At 46.5% G+C, this 22760-nt stretch overlaps 1 protein-coding gene across 4 annotated transcripts in view; it reads right to left on the reverse strand.

The window, feature by feature from the left end:
* The window catches only part of MDK (midkine), a 40115-nt gene extending 18798 nt beyond the window's left edge, over positions 1-21317 (reverse strand). The window contains exons 1-5 of one of the 4 annotated variants that reach the window (XR_013985108.1): positions 21160-21317; positions 8324-8403; positions 7975-8136; positions 6174-6335; positions 4196-5532 (exon numbers count right to left, since the gene is read on the reverse strand). Coding sequence is in view for 3 of the 4 variants with exons in the window: in XM_081002328.1 (XP_080858454.1) it covers positions 5504-5532; positions 6174-6335; positions 7975-8136; positions 8324-8402 (432 nt within the window). In the remaining variant the exon portion in view is untranslated. Of the gene's footprint in view, positions 1-4195; positions 5533-6173; positions 6336-7974; positions 8137-8323; positions 8404-19135; positions 19360-21159 lie in introns of those variants that run through there. The other 3 variants (XM_081002328.1, XM_081002327.1, XM_081002329.1) reach the window with 3 other exon arrangements.
* Positions 21318-22760: the final 1443 nt, after the last annotated feature.

The raw sequence follows: 22760 nt of genomic DNA on the forward strand, positions 1-22760 counted from the left end.
ATAAAATTATGCAGGCATAGAGAAAGTGGGAAAGGTCTGGAGCGCCTGGATAGCTCAGTTGGTTAGAGCGTGGTGCTGATAACACCAAGGTTGCAGGTTCAATCCCCATATTTGACAACTGCATATTTCTGCATTTCAGGGGGTTGGACCAGATGATCCTCAGGGTCTCTTTCAACTCTATGGTTCCCCCACATCTCATAATATTAGAACTCAGCGCTAACCAATGAAGCTGAACGTTGGACAGGCAAAAGAAACTAACAGCACAGTTAAAACTGTGAAAATCTCTCCCATAAGAGGCAACAATGGCCACCAACACGGATGGTTATGAAAGAGAATTAGGTGAATTCGTGGACATTAAGTTTAACAGTGCCTGCTAGGCCTAATGGCTAGACTCCCACTGCCAGAGTCGTAAATAGGAGTTGCTTGGAGTTACAAGTGGAGAGAGGGCTGTTGTGCTCAGCTCCTGCTTGCAGGCTGCCCCAAGGCACCTGGCTAGCTGCTGTGAGAGCTGAATGATGGATTAGATGGGCCATTGGCCCGACTTGGCAGGCTCTTGTTATTAATTTCAATGGAAAGCGCACAGGGATGCCCAATAGCACCAAGCTGAGCAATATTTGAAGCTAGATCAGAATGAGTCAGGGCTAGGAGCATAAGAAAAGAATGGATATCAAGTCAAGACTATTGACCCACCTGGCTCAGTACTGTCGATATTGTGGGCAACTAGCAGGCTACTCTCCAGATGTTGTTGTTCTTTAGTCGTTTAGTCGTGTCCTACTCTTTGTGACCCCATGGACCAGGGCACTCCAGGCACTCCTGTCTTCCACTGCCTCCCGCAGTTTGGTCAAACTCATATTGTACCGCAATAGCCTTCATCCCTGATCACTGGTCATGCAAGTCCAGGTTGACCGTTCACCAAATGGAGGGTTGCTCCTGGTTTACACTGATTGGCAGTGGCTCTCCTTGAGTGCAGACAAGTGTCGTTTCAGACCCAACCTGGATATGGAATCTGCAAGGGGCCTTTTGCAGGTGCAACAGGCACTCTACCAGTAAGCTAGAACTCTTTCCCACTGGGAAACTGGCCTAAAGCTGTTTCTGCAAAAGAGGTTGGAGCATGCCAATTCTGAATGTAGAAAGAAATCATATATGTAGCACTTCTATGTTGCAAATTGCAGAGTCCTGATGCATTTCAGATTCTACAGATTTCCAGAAGGGTGGCCACGTTTCTTCCAGTGAAAAGAAGTGTCCCACAGCACCCTAAGACCAATACATTTATTATGGCAAAAGGTGCCACCAAAGCTCTTCAACAGTGTTTGATACTGAGGCTGCATTCATAAAGAGAAAACCCTATTTAACATAGTACAACTGATTTCTGATTTCCAGCTATTCCCCTAAACTCACCTTTGCCAATCTGGTACCCTGCAGATGTTCTTGACTACAGTTCCCATCAGCCCCAGCCACCACTGGGAGTTGTAGTGCAAAACCTCTGTGGGGCAACAGATTGGCAGAGGCTACTGTAAGTTTCTAGAGCTCTGAATGCAGCCAAGCATGGCCAATGTATCAACTTCTTTCCGGCACTTGTTAAGAGCAGTAGAAAGCAATGTCAGGAGATACACTTACCCAAATCCACCCATTCAGTTCATGCAGCATAAAATATGGCATTTTATTGAATTGCTTCTAAGCTAATTTTATTTAATTGACTTTATGCACTTATATATTTTACCTTCTGTAGAAAAAGAAATACAACACTATGCAGTTTAGAAACTTTTTTTTTAAAAAAAGAAAATCCTGTTGCGAGAGAAAGCAGCAAATGACTTAATAAGCTTTTGACAACTCACCCGTCTCTCTCTGACGGTAATATGAAAACAACTCGGGATAGAAATGAGTTGAAGGAATCCAGGGAGCAGCTGGTAAAATATTCATGGCATTTACACTCCTGCTTTCTTAAATGTTTGTGGGGCGGGGAAAGAGGAATGCCATGCCACCTGCCTGTCTAGTTAATTGGAAGCCCAGGACCTTGACCCACTAGTAATCTCTGGTTCCTGACATAATGAAAGTAGCAGCTTTGTGGCATGGAGAGCATGAGGAATAGGTGTGACTACTTTAAACAAAGCAAAAAACAAGGAAGTTGTCCTGGAAGTAAGGGAAGTAAGCAGCCTTCAAATAATTAAACAGGCCCACAAAATGGAGGGCCGCTGCCAGACAACACAACCACAAACCAGTGAAAGTTCCAATGATTTTCATACAAGAATTCTATATGAAAGGGAAATCTTGCTGTTGTTTGCTGCTTGTTAAAAATAAAATATATATGTTCAGTGCTTCTGCACATGAATCATTTCATAATGAAGCACCAGCTCTCTCTGAAATAAAATGTAAACTATATTTCTTAAAATGAACTTTGGGACTAGTGATCATCCGTGAAAGACACTGAAGACATTTCTTCACACTGGTAAAATATTGGGTTGATGACTTGTTTGGTGCCCATGTAGGTAAAGGTAAAGAGACCCCTGACCATTAGGTCCAGTCGTGACCGATTCTGGGGTTGCGGCACTCATGTCGCTTTATTGGCCGAGGGAGCCAGCATGGCCAGCATGACTAAGCCACTACTGGTGAACCAGAGCAGTGCACGGAAACGCCGTTTACCTTCCCGCCGGAGCGGTACCTATTTATCTATTTGCACTTTGACGTGCTTTCGAACTGCTAGGTTGGCAGGAGCTGGGACCGAGCAACGGGAGCTCACCCTGTCGCGGGGATTCGAACCGCCAACCTTCTGATTGGCAAGTCCTAGGCTCTGTGGTTTAACCTACAGCGCCACCCACGTCCCTATTTACTCAACACCAAATGGAGGTTCTTTGCTTTCCTTGTCCAGGACAGATGGGATGAGAAATCACCCAGTAACACTTGACTTGGTTTAAGATGCAAGGTTAGCTTCTGCTGTGGGATTTAGGGTCCATTGTGACAGCCATGCAAATATGTGCACAAGTTACTTACTAGCTGACAAATAAAATAAAATACCATTAGTCTGCCTGCTCACACATTCCATCTCGGACATATGAGGTACAATCAATGCCTGAAAGAATCCACTCTCCTCCAGTTTAGGAATGCTTCCTTCCCTTGTTACCTACAAGGTATTCTTAAATTGGTGCAGGCAAGACTGCATTGTCTTCTGTAAGAAGCCCAGTTAAGAATAAACACTGAGGGCGCGATGGAACGAATGAGTCCTGTCAGTGGAAGCCCTGCCTAAGGGCTATGGTTTGCACACCACAAGGCTCTCCCCCACCAATCTCCTAGCTGCCCCATACCCTGAAATTGGCTTAGGCGAGGATGGGAATAGCATGCAGGAACAGGAAAGGAGGGACTGTTTCATTTAGCAAGCCAAAATGCTTGCGCTGACAGAACGATCAGACAAGTGCAGCGTGGAATTCCTCCCCTTCTTAATCGTTGGACTGGATAAAAATCATGTAAGAGTTTGGGCAATTAAGGGACAAAGTTCTGGCAGCAGTGGACAGGGTTAAAGCCATTTCCACACAAATCTCTCATGGGCAGTTTGACGGCAAGATGCTCTGAAGCCCCACCCCACTGCTTGGACTGTTTCTCACCAGTCAGCTGAATATGAGGTTGGGTGGGGAGAAGGTTGCCCTGTTTGAAACTTCGCTTTGTGTGAGATCCCCCATCCTCAGCCCAGTGCTGCTCAGCCCATTGGCCAAAAAAAACAACAACAAAACCAAGCAGTGAAGAAAATGGGGATACAATAGGGCAGATGGGCCAAGGAGGGTGTAGGGCCTTGGAGGAAACGGCAGCAGGGGATCCAGTGGACCAGAGGTTCCCCCCTCCTGCTGCAGGGGAAATTCACTCTCCATAACACCTACAATCCAGTCTAAGAGGAAAGACCCTGTTGCCTCATCCTGCTTTGTTTAACTGTCCTCGGTCTTAGTCCGAGCCCTTCTTTACCAGCCGAGAGGCAGGAAACTCAACAGAGACTTTTCCTGTGACAGACCATTTGGCTCCGGAAAGCTGACAGGTATCTGGAGCTCATCGCCATATCACTCGAGCTCTCCTTGGCAGAGAAACCCTGTATTTATTCTCACCTTGCCCAAAGCGGTTGTTTTAAATATCCCCAACGTCAAGTTTGTTTCACTCCATCGGCCTAAAAAAAACACAACAGCAGGGAAATCTGAATGGACAGCAAGCTCCTTACCCCAGCCCTGCAGTCAATGTCTGTCAGATTTTTCCTGGCCTACTAAGCGTTGTCAAGCTCGAAGTGGCGGCCTTCCTCCAGTGACAGCTCACAGCGTTGTTGTGCTCCTTCCCATGGTGGCACTGGGCCCAGCGCGGCCTAGCTAGCTGCGATCCTCCTACACAGCCAGCACTTCTCTACCACATGGGCTTGCAGCTCTTTGACACAGAAATATGGCGTCAACCCACCCCACCCCCACCCCGCAAAAAAGAGGACTTTCCTTTTTTTTTTGTAAAAAGACTTTTATTGGAAAAGAGGGGGCATTGTAAAAAGCAAAGAGGGCTTACCCAGCACCAGTAAAAGGAGGACAAGGCCACAGTGTCCCAGCAAATACAGAGACAAGAAGGGACAGAAGGAATGAGGACATTGTGACTGAAAAAGATAATGCTCATAACTCTAGGGAGATTCTTGGGTGGCGAAGGAAAGGCAAAAGGTGGTTTGTTGACAAAAGGTCAAACACAGCTCATGGAAAACACACACACCTTCCAGATGGTCTGCTTATGAACAAGCCTGTACTGGATATATATATTTATATCTATTGGAGGGGGGAGGCAGAAACAGACATTCACACACAGCACCCTGGGCAGCAGGCACTAATTTAGCCCCTTGTAAGTCTGAGGGGCTCAAAGCGACACCAAAGTAAGTCCTACTGCACACAGTCACCTTATGAGGAATGTAAGGCAGGCATGGGGCTCCCCCCCTTCTCATTAACTCCCCCCTTTCCCCTCCCTCCATTACACTCTCCAAATCAGTTTCCTTGGCTAGCTTAATTTGGACTTTTGCCTATGGGAAGTTGCATGGGGGACGAGGAAACCACAGGCCTTGCTGCCAAGCTTGCAAGAGAAAGAGAGAGAGATGCGCCAAAGGGCCATATGGCTTCAGCCAAGGAGCCCAAAGGTGAAGAACTCTATCCACAACTTAGCAGAGCCCAGCCCCATCTCAAAACGCATCGTGCGGAATTCCGGGGAAACAAACCAGGGCAAAGAGCACCGAGATGCACAGATCGGGAGGAGGGGAAGCATGGTAGAAAGGAGACGTTACAGGGAAGGCAAAAGGGCGCTTTCTTCACGACAGGGTGGGCTTGCTCCCTAGGAAACTAGTGATTAGAAACGGTATGTCAGTGAAGGGCAAGGTTGTGGAGGCAGAAGGGGGTGGGATGTGGCAAAAGGGCTGCCAAGCTGGGAGGGACCACGCTGGAGCTCCAAGTGGTGTGTGTCCAAGAGGGTTCAGGCACCATGCCCTGATGTCAGTGGGGCTGCATCCATTGTTCTAGTCCTTCCCCTTTCCTTTTCTGGCTGCTTGAAACAAATGGAAGATCATTAGTGCAACACACCACATACAGGGCCCCCCCACATTCTCATTTATTTCTGTGCTGGTCTGGCATTTACTAGCACTCTTAACACGCCAGTTGACCACTAGTCTCCTGGACTTGCATTAGCATACAAGCTGTGCACCTGGAGCACATCCAGTCTTGTCGCTTTTTGGGTTCCTCCTGTCTGGACACTTGCACTTGCCTTGCAGGTGGAAAGATTCTACCATTTATTGACTCCAGCCTCCAGCTTCTCCCCATTCACACAAATGCACCCCTAGGGGACAGACACTGTGGGCTTTAGATTTCTCTCAGCACCTGAAGCACCATATAATTGCAATCTTGTCATTACCTGGGTGCTTGTGAACTATCACGGGTGTTTTCTTGTAAAAGGTCAGCAGGTATAAAGACACCAGTGAGACAAACACTCAGCTCATGAGCCAGCTGTAGTTCTCCAAGCAATACTGTGTTGCCAGTGTGTTTTCGAGCAATATGGCAATTGCATAGAAAACTGCATGTTTCCTAATTTGCCACCCCTAACACAGGAGTTATATCCTTCCTGGATCATCAAGAGTAATGCATGGCAAATTATCTAAGGCAGGAAAAGGGAGCCTAAGAGCTGGGACTCACCTTTGGATTTTGACTTGGCCTTAGGAGAGCAGGGCTTGGTCACTTGTATAGTTTCCTGGCACTCGGCATTGTAGAGGGCCTTCTTCAGAGTGCCCGAACGGGACTTCAGACCTGTTGCCGAGTCACAACCACCCCAGCTCTCAAACTTATACTTGCAATCAGCTAGGAGAGAAGTTAAGAGCCATTAGATCTATGATAGCAAACAAGCAATGGTCCTGTCCGTGGGACACCTAAGATCCCAAAGAGCGTTCACCATGGCTATCTACCAAATGACTATGAATCATGTCCATGTGGCTCAACAATTAGCAGATCTAAATGTTACTGGGACTAAATGTTAGCTGGATCAGGGTAAATGGATTGGCAGCAACTGCTGCACAACATTGTCATGGAACTAGGAACTTTGTGGTTTGTAGGCCTGACTCTTTAAAATACAACACCAAACAAACAGGTAGTTTTCAAGGGCCTGGTACGTGGATAAACACCAATGCAGCATAACCATGCCTCTTGTATATTTTCCTATCTGCTGTAAATAGCAAGCAAACAAAGGGGAGGAATCCACAGTGGAGGGAAACAGGAAGCTGCAAAGCTGGCACTGACTGCCAAACCTCTCCTCCAGCTGGCCACAACCTAATTCCTCACTAACCTAAATAGAGAAGAAGCAGATACATAAGCATGGAAGTAACTAGGAAGTGGGAATAGCAAGACAAAGGGAATGTGTGAGGTGTGGCTTAAAAGTGTAGAAAGCTTCCAGTCAGCATTCAAGCCACTTAATTCTCTGCTCAGATCCAAGTTATTTTCTGGAATCTACTGTCCTCTGTACTCCTGGATCCTCCTTGATCCCACTGCCCTGAGAGGTGTTGGAAAATGCTGGTATATCAGGAGTTGCTCAGAGTATTGAACTGAGTATGGACAGAAAATTTGGTATCTCGACAGAAGGCAAGTGACGTGGAAGCTGTACATTATCTCTTGGTGATGGCAACCTTTTCAGTGGGCCCCAGATAAAAGGGACTCTGCCCCATACTGCCACCACCATCTTGTTTCCCTTTGGATCCAAGACCCCCTACCAGAATCTCTCTGTCCTTCAACCCCTATAGATATTCTCTCTCAGATAAGGAGTAAGGTAGAAAGATAGAGTGTGTGCTTTGCACCCAGAAGATTCCAGGTTCAATCCCTGGCACTTGCAGGCTGGATAAGCCATCTAGGCAAAACTGAGCTTGAGGGACTGATAGTCCAACTTGGTATAAGGCAACCTCATCTATGCTCCTAAGCAGAAGGACAGTCTTCCCCAACCGTCTGCCTCCAGATGTTGTGGACTTCAACTCTCATCAGCCCTAGCCAGCACAGTCAATGGTCAGGGATGAAGGGAGTTGCAGTCCAACAACATCTGGAGCGCATCAGGTTGGGGAAGTCTGCTTCAAATGAATGACAGCTGCCAGAAACCGCAGTCAAGTATCTCTACGGAAAGCCCAGTTGCCTCCAGAAGCCACAGGATGTGCTTCTAATGCAGAAGTGCTGGATGCAGAACGAGCACATTATCAATTGCAAACTCAATGTAAACAGCAAAAACCAACACTGCATTAACGTCGGCAGTAAGTTAGAATACGGTGTGCACATGACCCCCAAGACTGCATGCACACTCATCACTAACTGCCTGCAATCGTTCCAGGCAAAGAACCACAATTTCTCCAGAATTTGTTAAGCCGGTGGGCTGGCTGGCTTCCCAAGGTCCCATTTAAGACTGGTGTGTCATTCCCTAAGTATCACCCTTCTCTCTCTCTCTCAGAGCAAGACACACACTCACCTCCAAATTCCTTCTTCCAGTTGCAGGGGATCTTGCACTTGAGTTTCTTGGTCTCTTCATTACAAGTTCCCTCGCGGAAGCCAACACCACAGTCTTTGCTGTTGGGGACGCAGGGACCCCAGCGCCATTCCTCGCAATCCGAGCCATTTTTCTTCACCTTTTCTGCAGTGGTCAAAGGGGAGCCAGCAATCATTATAATGCACAACAAACAGCTTCTCCTTTTCCCCCAGGCCGCTGTAAGGCATTAAATGCAGCCCCTGCCCATGCCCTGCAAGCAAGCCCTCAGAACATCAGGCTGCAGACAGGGTCTCATCCCACTTGCTAACCAGAACTCTTCTAGTCAGCTCACCTTTCTTATTCTTGCCAGCCTCAGAAGATGCAGCCAGAAGGATCAGAACCAAAAGCAAATAGAGTCCACGGACCTGCATTCTGTAGAACGAAAGGATAAGGAATCAACTTGTGCATCAAAGCCCTGCAGTGATGGCTGGTGCTCAATGGAACTGATAGGGTGGAAGGCAGGGAGGCCAACAGTAGGTGGCGCCAGAGCCAATGACAGGAAGAGAAACGCAATTCTAGTTTTGTCCCCATCCGCCTTCTCCCTGCAGACTTCTGCAAGGGCAACATTAAGAGTACGGAAACTGAAACCCAGAAGGTTCAGGACTCAGTTATCAGTACTGGCTGTATGATTCTCAACATATTTTGAGCAAACAGCTCTCTTTCTGAGGGCTGTTATCAATGGTACTTTCTTTAATAACTGGCACTGCAAAAGTGACTCAGTTTGGAGCAAGGAGATACAAACAGTGATCTGACAAAGAGTTATTTGCCTGAAACACACCGAGAGTAGACCCACTGAAATTAATAGACCTGGTTAACTAAGAGGTCCATTAATTTCAATGGGCTACTCTGAGCAGGACTAGCACTGGAGACGACCCACTGGGATTAATATAACGCCTTTGAGAGCATTTCTTCCCTGCCATTGCTGGGAGTCTTTTCTTGCTCTGTTGTGCTTCCCTTTTTTGGTGTGTTGTGCCACTTGGCAAGCCTGCACAAGGCCTGCACTTACTGAGACACAAACACGCCATTCCCACAGTGGTGCAAGTCAATGGGCACTTCCCCTCACAATGAGCCTTTGGCCCACAAGGTAAAACAAAATGACGTTATTCTCCTGTACCTATTGAATCTTGTAGGCCTATGGCAGAAACTGAACAAGACTCAGGGTCTTTCCCCCCTTTTAATAAGCAAATAAATAATCTGAGGAGCATTGCAAACTTTCTACCCCACCCTGGTCTCTGACACCCCCCTTTCCTAGACTGCAAATCTAGAGCAACGAAGTGGAAACTGGGAAAAAGCAAACCTGCCAAAGGGATTTATGCTGCTGCTGCCTTTCGGAAGCCAGAAGGCTTCTGCGGGCTGGCAATAGTGAGGCCCTGCTCCCCACTCCCCTCAAATGCTCCCACATTTTCCCTCATTTCCCACTGCCTCTTTTATCTGGTGCTCAGCAGGCTACCTCGCCAATGCCAAAGCTCCCCAAGGTTGGGGGGATCTCAGCTGCCATGGAATCTTTATCCAGCTCAAAAAGAATCCAGGGTGGGAAAAGAAGCCCCCAACAGGCAGAGTTTTTGAGAACTAAAACAGAAGATTAAAAATAAAAGCCCAACACAATTAGATCTCATGTGGAGCTTTAGAAGGCAGGCTGCTCCCCCTGCTGGCTCTCTTAATGTCAGCCTATTACCATATCCCCACAAAAGGTCTATCTATGGAAACAAGGCTCAGCGAGAGAGCGCAAGCAAGAGTGTGCCCGTGTGTGTGTGTATGTGCGCACCATAAAGAAGGGAAACTGCAGGTGTAGAGAAGAAGCAGGGAAGTGTGTGCACTGTAGCATTGCAGCATGTAAGATAGGATGTGTTTCTGCCCACAGACTCAGTGCAGTACACCAAGAGATCTGAACTGCCTCCAGGGCAGATGTTGAGAGTAGCGGAGTATTCAACAGGCAGTTTGGTGAAGCACCATTCATCTATGGCCTAGCTAGAGTGAACTAGTGGCCAGCCTTGCGATTCTCTTCTTAAAACAATAGCAGCACTATTTTGTTTCAACAAAGAGTCCAATGAGAACATTGGAGGAAAGACATGTAACTCAGATTATTTTATTTTTCCAATACCTGGGAACAGGTAACAGGGCACGAATGCAAATCTTACTCACCTGGAAGAGTCCAGCAGTAAGGCTGACCAATGAAATAATAAATAAAGGTAGATCCAGCAAACTCATTCACCTGGTGCTCCCACCCAAAGAGTGGTGATGGAGGAAAGTGGGGATTTACCAGAAAGCAAAGGGACTGCTTAGTTCTACAGAATTTGCTCAAGCATCCTTTTCTGTATGTGCAACGCTTTTCAGTGGCACCAGGATGACAAACTGTGAGTATGACTATACCATGGAGGGGGAGCTCTTTCGTTTGCCACTGGATTTTGGTAATTTTGGCCTTTATTTGATCAAGTACTGGAATGCTGAGGTACTGCACTGCCAACAAGCACAGCTGATTTCAGCTGCAGTTCTGCAAGTCCTGAAATGGTTGCAGGGACCCCCAAAGAATAAGTGGATGGCACAACTTCCACCTGGGTTTAAAATATAGATCCTCCTACTCTCCCCCACAGTATTTTCATCACAAAACTCATAAATTAACTTGGAACAGAGAAGATTGAGCCACACGCAAAACACCAAAATTATGCCCCCCTACACCTCTGAATTCTGCAATTTGCATACATGATGCACATGTTTATGCTTGTTTTGCATATTTTATTCTAATTTCCATCGGCACAAAACAGGCCACACACGGTACCAAAGCTCTATTCTTGAACCAATGAAAATCCTGATCAGCCATTTCCTGGCTTCCGAGTTGTCAACACTGTCTACAGAGCCTAAAACTTAGAATCTTTAAAAAGATACATAAAAATAAAACGTGGTTCTCAATACCATGACTGATACATGAATTCAAAGTTGCATGGTGCTGCAGCGGAATTTTCATAGTTCTATATACTAAAGGTGAGTGGTAGCACTCTAGGCTGAAGCTAAGGCCCCAGGGACTTGGGCATGAGGACTGGAAGCTTAGCTTAACTGTTTAGTTAAGGCTTCTGGCAGATGCTGGATCCGGGGCTTTTGCAATGCGGTGGTTTTGCATTGACTTTGCAGACATGCAACAACTTCACATTATCTTTGTTGTGCTGGGGGATCTAACTAGCACATGTCTTCCATTATATGCACTTGTGGGATATTTAATCCTCCTTCCAATATGCCCGTGAAGGGGGGAAAAGTGGGGGAAGGAGAAAAACAGGTTATAAATGGTGCTTTGGACGAGGCAACTTGGAAGTGTATCAGACACAGTCCTTTGCCTCTGCCCCCACTGCCAGAGCAGTTCAGAGGAACCGATTGCATCACAGACTGGGATGAAACATGCCGTGCTCAGTGTAGGGGAAAGAAATAGCCCGGAGGACCGAGGGAAAAGAAACACTAGGTCAGCATTTTTGCCCCTTCCCCCACAGTGTCCCCCAGGCAGCCCACTGCAGAGAGCAGCTCTCTGCATTATTCAGGCTCCACTGGGCTCACCTTTTGTATGTCTGTTGCTGTGAAGCGGCCGGATTCATTCTGAATTGAACTGTCACAGAGAATTACACAGGCTGGGGAGCTGAAGGCAACGCCTAAGGGACGAAGCCCACTTCCCCTGCCCCCTTCAGCAGGGGAACTCCCCTCAGGGGAGACAGGAGCCTGTCAGGGCAGAGCCCAAGAGGGCAGGAGCCCAGCACCAAGAGTGGTCCAGATCCAAGCTCTTCCATGACTAGAATATCTGACAACAAGATTTGCCAGATGTGGGTCATGGCAGTCTGAGCCATTTGTGGAAGTTAAGTAGGCAAAGAATGGCTTCTGTTAGGCTCAAGAACTGATACCTAGCAAGTTGAAACCTAAACCATCTCTTCTGTGACCAGCTACTGTAAAGCTTAAGTTATTTTGGAAAGAGTAACAGCAAGAGTCTAACATGAATAATACCCTAGGTATTGTGTTCATTTTGCAGGGGGGACACTTTCATTCTGGACCAATTCTCACATTAGGGTTTGCAATCTGGTTGCTGCTTCCACTTGGTCAAGTTATGGTAAGTTTTAGCCAAGCAGGAATTTAATTTTTTTGTTATATTTATATTTTGGCTTTGTGGGGATCAGAGCCTGGGTCCTTCAATCCGAATCGAACACCCTTAACCGCTACACAATGTGGGCTGGGCAGATGTTGTTCAACTTTCTGATAGCCCTGTGGCCTCCAAGAAATGCTGGCAGTGATGTCAGAAGTAACCCCATGTTCTGCCAATCCTTGATGCATCTTCCTGCTTCAGAAGCTGCTGGCATGGCAGGAGACCTGGCTGCACAGAGGAGCAAACAGACTGCAAAGGTAACAAATCAATCCAGGCTGAATGTCCCTCCCCGCCAAACAGTGAACATGAATTATTCCTCCAGGAGATCATCTTCAACTTCTTCTTGTTATTAATGTTATCTGAATAATTTTCACTGTGGAAAAGTGCTGCACAGCAACCAGGAATGGCCTGAAGGCCAACTCAGCTCACAAGATCTCTGTGGGATTCCTTGTTTCTTTCCCTGCAGCTGATGATATCTGTAATGACTGAAACTAGTTGCAAGAAGGTAGGGAAACAATAGCCTAAATATGGAAGCAACGGCAATACACATTAATGTAAGTTTACTCAGTGCACTTCTGTCTTGAGCTGGCATTTTAAATCGGATCAGATCCTGGCTTATCCTCATCTGTTTGGATGTTATGGAGAACTCTGACTTAAATGCAAGCAAGATCTCCACACTGAAACCAGCATATAAATGAGGGGCAAGGGAGGAGTACATGGCCACAGTGCTTGTTCATGGCTTCATCTTCTACTATATATTTTGGAACGTTACTTTTTCTGTTTGCTGTGCCTTTGGACATTTCTTAACATCTCTTAACCAAATTTTATGTCATGGTTCCTGAGACTGAGGGGCAAGTCTTTCTTGCATAAAACTGGATTCCATTTTGAATCAAGATGAAGAACTGAACCTTTCAAAAATGTGCATTTTTAAAATTACCCATTACAAAATTGCACTAGTTTTCTTCTTCTTCTTAGCATTCCCAATCAACATGAGGGTACAGGGCTGCTAGTGAACTATGATATATGAACCCTAGGACAAATGTCTGAATCTGGCCTATTTGGTTAAGTGCAAAAGCATCACTACAATATCCATTTTGTTCTTCATTTTGCTTTTATTCCTCTTTCTAATGCTGCCTGGCTCTTGTGTGCTACAAATTCCACAGTAAGAGCCTCATCTCCTCTGGACTGGCCTATTGCAGTTCTATCATCTTGGTCTCCTGGAGCTCTAATTGTCATTTTCTTCATGCAAAAAGAAAAAAGAAACATAGATAATTATCATCCTCAGTTTCCTCCTTTGACCAATTCAAAATCCAGCAGAAAACTATTGTTCTTGTTTAAATATGCTCCATGCACTTATTCTGTCCTGTGGCATGGATTCTCTGCCCTTCCCTTCTTGGCATCAGCCTGCAGTCTGCTGTTCTCTCCAGCTTCAGCAATCTGCCTTCTCTGCAGTGACTGCTGTCAGGAACATGGCCAATCTCCCAAACATGCAGTGGGAGGGTATACCCTCCTCCGTTAAAATGTAACAATTAAATTAAGAGCAAACGCAAGGAACACATTTAGCATGTATGCTGGATGGGGGAGAAATATGTGGCAAGACAAACCCACCTGAACCTGAGCACGTTTGGCTGTGGAAGTGATGTGGTCCAGTAGAACTAAGAGTAGCCATAACTAGGGCTAGAAGCACGGGAATTTGCTCACCTTGTTGCAGAGTCCATTTTTTAAAAGTAAACAGAATAGTTATATGCAAGTCCTTGAATGCAGACTCTAATAGGACAGGTGTACAGTGGGCAAGAAGAGAGAGGAAGACACTAGTTTGCTCAGTAAACAAACAGCAAACCAGCCACGCAAGTGACCTGTGTAATTCAATAACATTCTTAGAAGTCAGGACTTGTTTTGTGCTCCGCCATCTGCTGAAGGCTAATTTTGGGAGGCTGTGCTTAGTTCTGCATCCCACATCACTATCACCGTCCTGTTTGCTGGTAATTGTGGGAACAGTTGTCTTGCTGCCCCTCAGCAGAGTGCAAGCATTAGGTCCTTTATCTTTCAAATGAGCTTAAGGTAAGAGATGGGCCGGTGGCTACTGTGAATTTACCTGAAGTGAAGAGAAAGCAAAAACCAGAAGAAGAAATCAGCTTATTTCTTCCTTTTCAGTTTTCTTCTTCTGTGCGTTTACTAAGCTTCCTCTCCCAAAATTGAAACATTTATTTCAATGCTTCTTCTCTGCTTCATCCCTCTTGCTGATCATTTCAAGAATGTACTCTATTCCCTTGTGGGACAAAGCTTTATAAGTCGAACGGTGATACAGAACGAGAAATTAAAGGAAGGGAGTACACCGACTATCATATATTCTATTGCATGGGGGGCAGGGAGAGACACAGTTTAAACAATCCCAAGTGAGAAATTTATTATTAAGATGAAAATAATATTTGGGGCAGTTCCCCCTCCCCTGCAGAACCCTTGATATTTTTGGTGAGCTACTCTCCTTGGATCCTCAACAATTCATTATATGCCTGTCGCGTTTAACTTTTACTGTATCCAGGTCTTAGAGCATACCTCATTTCTGCTAACGCTTTCTCCTCACAGGCTGCACATGCTGAGCTGCAGCTGAAAATTTAGACATACTTTGGCAACAGTCAGGATTGCCAAGGATTTGTCTAACACTGGACCAAGTCCATGGAAAACCTCTGGGTGATGCTGGAATGGGGTCGCAGGTGCCAAACACAATAACGAGGGGCCCTTTCACTTTCCCTGGCCTCCCTTCTCTGCCAAGCAAGATCTGTTCCAGGTGTCACTTCTAACCCGGTTGTCGGCACCTGGAGATTTAGATGCTGAACTCCGTCCTCTCCACCAGATGAGTCATCCCGCACGCACTGAGCTCCTTCACAGCGGCAATACAAGATTCTCTACCGCTTTATAGCTCACCTATTTACTTGGAAGTAAGTCCCATTCAATCAGTGGGACTTACTTCTAAGCAAACACAGAACTGGGCTCAAAGTGTCAAACAGCAGTGTCTTGCTGCTCACACCCCTATTAGAGCCAATCTACTTATCTGTTTTCTCCAGGTGCCCTGTCTCCTCAAATAAGTGGGATGGTAATCAGCAGCTCTTCCCTGCCTCTGAGTTTTAGTGCTTACTGCAGACAAGCAACTTGTATATTGCCTCTGCAGGGATCTCCATAAAGGATGGGAAGAATACACAGCCCTCTCCTCAGTCACAGAACACATTGCTGGAAGAGGCGTGCTTTTTACAGGAACCGTCCAAATCTCTGTCAGAACAGGAAAAACTGTCAAGTCCCCATCCATCCAGCTGTTCTGGTTTGCTTTCTTTGTCCTCAAAGGCATCTGCACTCGTTCCAGAATGTAAGCACTGCTCACCTGTCTTACATACAGAATCTCTCAGGATGGGCTGTTCCCACTTTGGGGGATAATAATCCCTGCTTCTCTCTTCCTAGTACCAGCTTATTATGCAAAACTAATTTTGAATCATTCCTAGTTCTGCTGCTGCATAAATGCTGAAGGAAGGACAATGGAGCAAAGGATTAGAAAGGTGTTAGCAGAGCCACCATATGCAATACCTGACCCTGGGGGCAGCGAGTGAATCCCACAGAGCTTCTTTCTCAAACCTTCCTACAGAGTTCTCCTCATTCACTACGCCAAGTCAGCCACAGGGCACATAACAATCTATATGAAAAACTATATAAACTGCAAAACGCTTATTTGTCATCTTGGCAGCCACCTGCAGTCCTGTACCCTTTCCTGAGAATACACCCCATTGAACACAACAGGCCTTACTTTTGAGTGGGCATGTGCAGGATCTCACCATATGGTAGGCTAAGCTTCATGGCCCAGAAGGAACTTGAATAGTTGCTTTCAACCCTCAAAACTAGCACATGATCCACTACATTGCAAGTGACCCACACTCCAGTTTTCCCTTACTTCTTTGGCTCCAAATTTCCTTCACATCAGAGTCACACCCACACCACACATTGAAAGCACTCTTGTACCACTTTAAGAGTCATGTCTTCCCCCAAAAATTCTAGGAATGGTAGTTCATTAAGGCTGTTAAGGAGACCCCTCACAAAGGTATAGTCCCCAGCACCCTTAACTAGGGCTGCCATACATACAGATTTTCCTGGACATTACTGGGATTTCAAAGGCAGAATTGACATCGGGGGGGGGGGTGGAGAGAGCCATGACTCTTAAAGTGGTACAATAGTGCTTTAAATGTATGGTATGGATGTGACCCAAAGTTCCCTCCATAGTAAGAAACAGATTTTCTTAATGATGCACTGCAGATGTCAACATGATTACATGCTTATGTGGCATCATTATTAGCTCATCACCTAACAAGTTGAGGAAGGCAGGAATATTTTAAGAAAAAGAGAGGCACCGCTTGCACACAATAAGATAGCGGTGGCATATAATTCAGAAAATGCTTGGATTTATCGTGTTAACTCACTCCGAAACTAGGTGGGAATAAACAGATTCACAAAACTTTTGAACTATTTCACCAACATTCCTCAGTGAGTTTAGAGAACCAGGCCAGATTACATGGAAGTTTGAGAGAGAGAGACACGAAGCTCGCTTTCATCACTATGCAGGACTCACATTTAACTTCTTCCCCTGCATACAGAGATGCTGCCAGAACAAAATTTCTTAAACACTGGCCACTTTGAAAACCATGGGCTCCAAAACAAGGGACGTATGATTTCTTTTGTTTGTCTGAAGGGACAAAGAACTTCAAATAAGAGAGATCCATTAAATTAAAACATAGGGCATTTAACAGCAGCTGCAGCCATTCTGAATTGCTAAGGTGCCCTGACCACCCACCTTCTTTCTGGTGTTTGCTTCCTGCTCTGTCTCGAGAGCTACCATATGCCTTCTCCTCCCAGCCCTCTCCTCTCCGACCTGTTTTACCATGAGCTCTTCCTCTTGGGTCCTTTGTGTTTCTGCATCTTTGGACTTGCCTTGCTCCATCTTATAAAAATGAAGGAAAAGTTGGCCTCAACAGTCCCCTCAGATTTCCATTTCCTACAGCCAAATGCAGCTTCAACAATATGCATGATTCTTCCACTCTCTCCCACCTCCTTTCCCTCAGGCTGTGTCCTGGCAGGTTTCAGATCCTTCCTTCCCTGCCTCCTCTCCTACCACCTTCTATTCTCAGGCCCCCTCCTCTTCCTCACCATTGCAAATGATTCCTGGGGTATACATGGCACAAGCAAAATCTCTGTATAAGGCTGCATCCCACCGAGATTCCTTCCCCACTGATTGAGCATCCGTCTGGAAAGAGGACAAAGCTGACCTGGGAGCAAGGCCCACTGAAGCCAATAGGACAAGACTGAATTGTCAAGGAAGAAGCACCAAACATTGCAAATGTTTCCATTTACCTGGGCTGCCCTACCTAGCATCCATCCAGCAAGATGGATTCCCACTATTCCCAAGGCTTGCTAGCCTTGGATGCCCTGAATCAGCACACCTGGCACTTGAAAAACAAGACAAAATTATCCCACTGGGAGGCCCCCAATGAAACCACCACAACTTTAAACAGGGTGGTCACACAGTGAAATCAAAATATGTGGTGCAGTCTTTTGGGTATATGGCATTTCAAGCACTGAAACCAAAGAAAGAGGTGTAGTGGTTATATTGCTGGACTTGGAAGACCTGGCTTCAACCCCCCACACAGCCATGATGCTCACTTGAGTGACCAGGGACCACCCAGTCTAACCTACCTCATGGGGGGTTGTGAGGATAAAATGGGGGACAGGGAGAATCACGTATGCCAGCTTGAACTCACTGGGGGAAAGGTAGGATATAAATGTAAAAATAAATTAACAAAAGTGGTGATTAGCTAAAGAGGCTAGGGTACATAAGGAGGCTTTATTTTCTAAAAGGTGGAGTGAACCCATAGAGGGCTATGCATAACTAGTCTCAGGAATGGTTGGTAAATGGCTGAAAGGCAGACACAGGGGCTCCTGACTAGGGATGGATGGATCTGTCAATTTCGGTTCTCCCTGTTTCTCATTTTTCCAATCTTAAATTCAATTCTCTACATTTCTGTAGCAATTTTCTATCTTCTTTTTTTAATTCTCATGGAAATTCACCAGTATTTTAGTGTGAATTTCTCCTAATAAATCCATTTTTGTATGCAGTTTTGCTCAAATACATTTTTTCCCAAAGCAACTTCCCCTAATAGTATGCATTTTTACGCGTGTGTTAGTTTACCCAGTACATGCATTTTCTTTACACCTTTCTTGGCTGGAGAACTGCCCTGCAAAATTCAGGGAAGTGTTTCTGTTTGTGTATTGTTTCAAGAAAGGATGGACTTGGTTAAGTTCAGCTTTGAATGCAAACCTCTCCCTCATTTCCTACTCTTAACATGATCTTTCGGCCAGCAAAATAACAGGAACGCTACCCTGACAGCATGGAAGAAACGTTGCTTTTCTGACTGAGGTCTTCCCTATAGGTTTATCATCACCAAGCACAACGGATCAAATTTTAACAAATCGTAATGGCATGTGGAGATGCAGAGATAAATTGGCATCATCATCATCATCAAGAAACTCAAGGGTAGGAGAGCATTTAGAGACACAGTCAGAGGTCTCAACACTATCATGGCTTAAAATCCAGTTTCAAATTCTGCAGAATTCCAAGATTCTTGGCTTTCATAAAGTGACCACTTCCCCCAACCCCACCAACTCATTAGGACTGCAGATTGAAATGAAAAACAGGACCTAAAATGTGTTCTTGAACACCCTCCTAAACACCTACTACAGCTACTCAAAAATTTCCAAGAACATGGGAAGGAAAAAACAGCATTCTTGCAAACAGAACAGTGAATCTAAAGTTGTTAAATATATGACAAACTGGTCTGAATTCCAACTGTAGAATTAGTTTCAGAAGGTTTTTAAAGGTGCACAGCTCTGTGCATTCTGGCCATAGCCCAAGATCCTGAAGAGTAATTGAGGGGAGGGGGGAGAAACAGGAATTACCTCAGTACCTCCTTGTTGCCAAGAGTTTTCAGGCTTTGGGTGTGTGGAGACCATCCCAGAACAGGAGTATCAGAAGAGCAGGATGCAGCCTTGCATCTCTGCTGTTACATCTATCTATAAGAAGGCTGGGAAAAGACCCACTTCAAAGAAGCATGGATCAAGGCTTGGTAGAGGAAACACACTGAGCTCTGAGGGAAGGCCCCCTTTACGAAGGGTTCTGAACCATGGCTGCAACGGCTAGTGAAAGGGGTTTTTAAAGACTTGACCACCCACTTCCCCTCTCATAAAAAGAAACACAGTTTGAGTGTGTGTGTGTTCAGAGTGAAACGAGGTGTCCTAGTTTCACTGGGACACTTCCTTCCTGGAACCAGCCATGGGGTGGCGGTGGGGGGTGGAATGGCAGACAGACGACAACAACCTTCTCTCATTCTTCTCCAAACTGGAGCAGATCCAAGTGGAGGGGCTTTTTCAATAGAGGTGCTCACATTTTGCATGAGATGCATTCTTGTGCTCCAAAATGCCTGGCTCCGGGAGTTCCGTGCTGAGCGAAGGTCAACTCCAGCAACAACAGAACCAAAGGAGGAATGCACAGCACTGTCTCAATTGCAGCAGGAGAAAGGACCAGCAGCCATTGAAATTCTCCCTCCGTGCATAATCATAAAGCATACCACTGTGGGACTGACTGAATAGAGACCCCACTCTTCTGTTTCCCCTCAAAAAAAATAAAAAAAATCCTCAACCAAAATTGCCTTGGAACTGGGTGGGATCTCAAGGGCATCTTTTGCAGACCCTTACAGGGATCAGGAATACCCAAGTCACAAACACACATCTCCAGTCACTAGCAATATTAGCTCAAAGATTAGAGGGTGGCAGACGCAAAGTGAGCTACATGCACTTCTACAGAGAAGTCTGGGCACAAAAAAGCTTACTAAAGATAATAAGGGTACGGGCTCTAGCTCACTTAAGTAACTTAGCGCTCTTTAAGCCCTGGTTGTTCCATTGCGATCACTTTCGATGTATGCTCGCAAACATATGTGCGCACACACTATATGTATGCAGACTGATCTTTCAAATTGCTTACTATGGAGAGCATGGGTGTGATCTTGTATATGTGGTGCCAGATAGTATAATGAACTTAGTGCTCAAAACACAAATAAAACAACACTCCCTGGTAACTAAAGGTCGGGAAACACAGGACTCAAGATATGCATCTGGCACACAGCGGCAGACCCAGACCCAGAGATGTCTTCCCACCCTTTCTCTTCACCCTGCAGCACACCGGGTTTTTCTGGGGGAACTAGAAAGATACAGGTTGGTTCCCCGTGCAGTGCCAGCACGCCCGAGCGTGGCGTCTCAGCATCCAAACTCTTGCCGGACTCCCAAAGATCCTGGGGCAAAAAAGTTTCAACCAACCGATCCGGCGCGTCCCTTCACCATCAATGTTATCTGGCCAGGCAGGAAACAACCGGCGAAAGAGATCAGCTCTGAACGGCTATCCCGCCGCTCCTCTTTCCCGCTTTCCCCTCTCGGAAAAGGTGACTTCGCGCCTCAACCTGAGCATCATCTCGGCCCCTTTCTTTAAAAGCTGGAGAGGCTCCGGGAGCGCCGGGGGGTGGGGTGGGGAAGGACCCCTTTCATTTGTGATGGAGCCTCGTCACCCTCCCGCCCGCCCGCCGTGTCGGTGACCAAAGTGCGTTACAGCGTTTACACTGGACTGGGATGATCTTCGCTCGGGGCTGCTAAAGCAAAAGTTCCCGGGGAACTCCAAACATGGGCGCTTTATGGGGCTGGGAAAAGCAAACTCAAGCGCAGCCAGGACCCCTCTTTCTGGGGACGGAGGCTTTCCTCACAAAGGTACACGAGTCGCTCGGGGTCCCCCCGTCTCCGTCCCCGCTCTCGGGCACAGCTCTGCGGAGCGCACCTTCCTCCGCCTAGCGCCCCTTTGGGCGCCGGCCTCCCCTTTCCCGCCGGCGGCGGCGGCGAAGTTTGGCGCGCAAGAAGAGCGCGCCCGGTGCGTGACTTGCCTGGATGGATGCTGCGGGTCTCGTTGCCGGCGCCTGGGTCGCTCTGTCGTGACGAAGGCTGCTCCTCCTGCTTGCCGTGCCGCTCCTCTGGCCCTGCTCCACCGCCCGCCCCGCTATCTGGCTCCTTATCTCGCCTTGCCTTTCCCTTTGTGTCTTCAGAACTAGTTTAAGCTGGTCACATGTGGGCACAACCTTGCGCGGCACGGCGGCGGCCCCTGACGTCACGCCCAGCTGACCACCAAAGGTAGTTTGGGGAGCCCAAAGTTACTTCCAAGGCTCCTCCTCCTCCTTCTCCCCCCTTCCCTCATGGAATTGGAGACAAAAGGCGGGCCCGCTCAGAGAGGGCGAACTCAAGCTGGGCCTAAGTTGCTGGAGAGACCCCAGAGGCTAGTCCTACCCCAATTCCCGCCCTGCGTCTTCCTCCTCCTCGCCTTCTTCCATGGGGACTCCGAGCAACGTTTGCCAGAGTCTGGAAACTGGCTTCTTGGCCTCTTCCTTCTCTCGGACACAGGCATTTCAGTGCAGGCTCAATGTGGGTTTCATCCCACAGATGCGATACGGGCAACATGAATTTGGCCGTTTGAACCAAGCCCTTTTTTCGCCTCTGTTCAAAAACATATTCTCCCTCACTTTTCATTTCTTTTCTGTCGTTTAAAACCCAAAGATTTGGCCTGCGGACTATTTTCGTGCAACTCCTGAGAGCTTGTACATTGCACTGTGACCATTAAAATTAAGCATTGTGTTTAGTGGCTTGGGCACTACCATGAGGGTGATGTTTTGGCACCTGTCACACCTCGATTTTGAAAATAAAGCCAATGTCATCTAAACAGGCTTGTTTTAAAATTGCTCTTTTTCACATTTTGTCCCATGTTCGAAAGTGGTGCATTGCACAGTTAAAAAGTGTTAATTGTATCTTAGTGAAAATGTCGCCCTAGCACCTTGATGTCTGTAAGTTACCAGCCCAGTCTGAGCCCAGAAGAAACTCACAATGCCATTTTGCACATTACTTTGTGTCATGTTTTTCACTCATAAGAGTCCTCCAAGGATTGCATTGGGAGGTGATTTAGCAACTTCCGAAATCTTCAGTGATCTAGTATGTACCATGTCAGTTCTTGAGACTGTGCTAAATGAGCTACCAGTTCCCCCATTAGACTGCTCTTTCCAGAGAGTGTAAAAAGCAGCCCGTTTTCAGAAGCACTGCTTAAATTACTTTGAATTTCCAGTATGTATATGCTGAATGCAAAACCAACATTGGTTACAATGCATGTTCAGTTTTAAAATGACTTTTCTTCTGCTTCCTGTTTCATATTAATATTCACATTCCTAAGTGTCACATCCCACTGTAAATGGTGGTGTTCTTCATGTCACTTGTGAATGTGGCCCAACCTAAAACATGCAATTGACTCTTAATCTCTAGCTATCAAAGTGTGGATGAGATTGACATAAACAGTTGCAAGAAGGACATATGGATGTGGGTGGAAACCTCTTGGGAATAAGCCCAGTCTAAATGAACCCATAGCCCAATGCTAGAGAGAACACAGACAGTCCAACCAGAAGGATGGAGACAATAATACTTAGCAGAGGAGTGTGTGCTGGGGGTG

This window comes from Podarcis pityusensis (assembly GCF_964106645.2).
Source record: "Podarcis pityusensis genome assembly, chromosome: 1".
Classification (NCBI taxonomy): Eukaryota; Metazoa; Chordata; class Lepidosauria; order Squamata; family Lacertidae; genus Podarcis; species Podarcis pityusensis.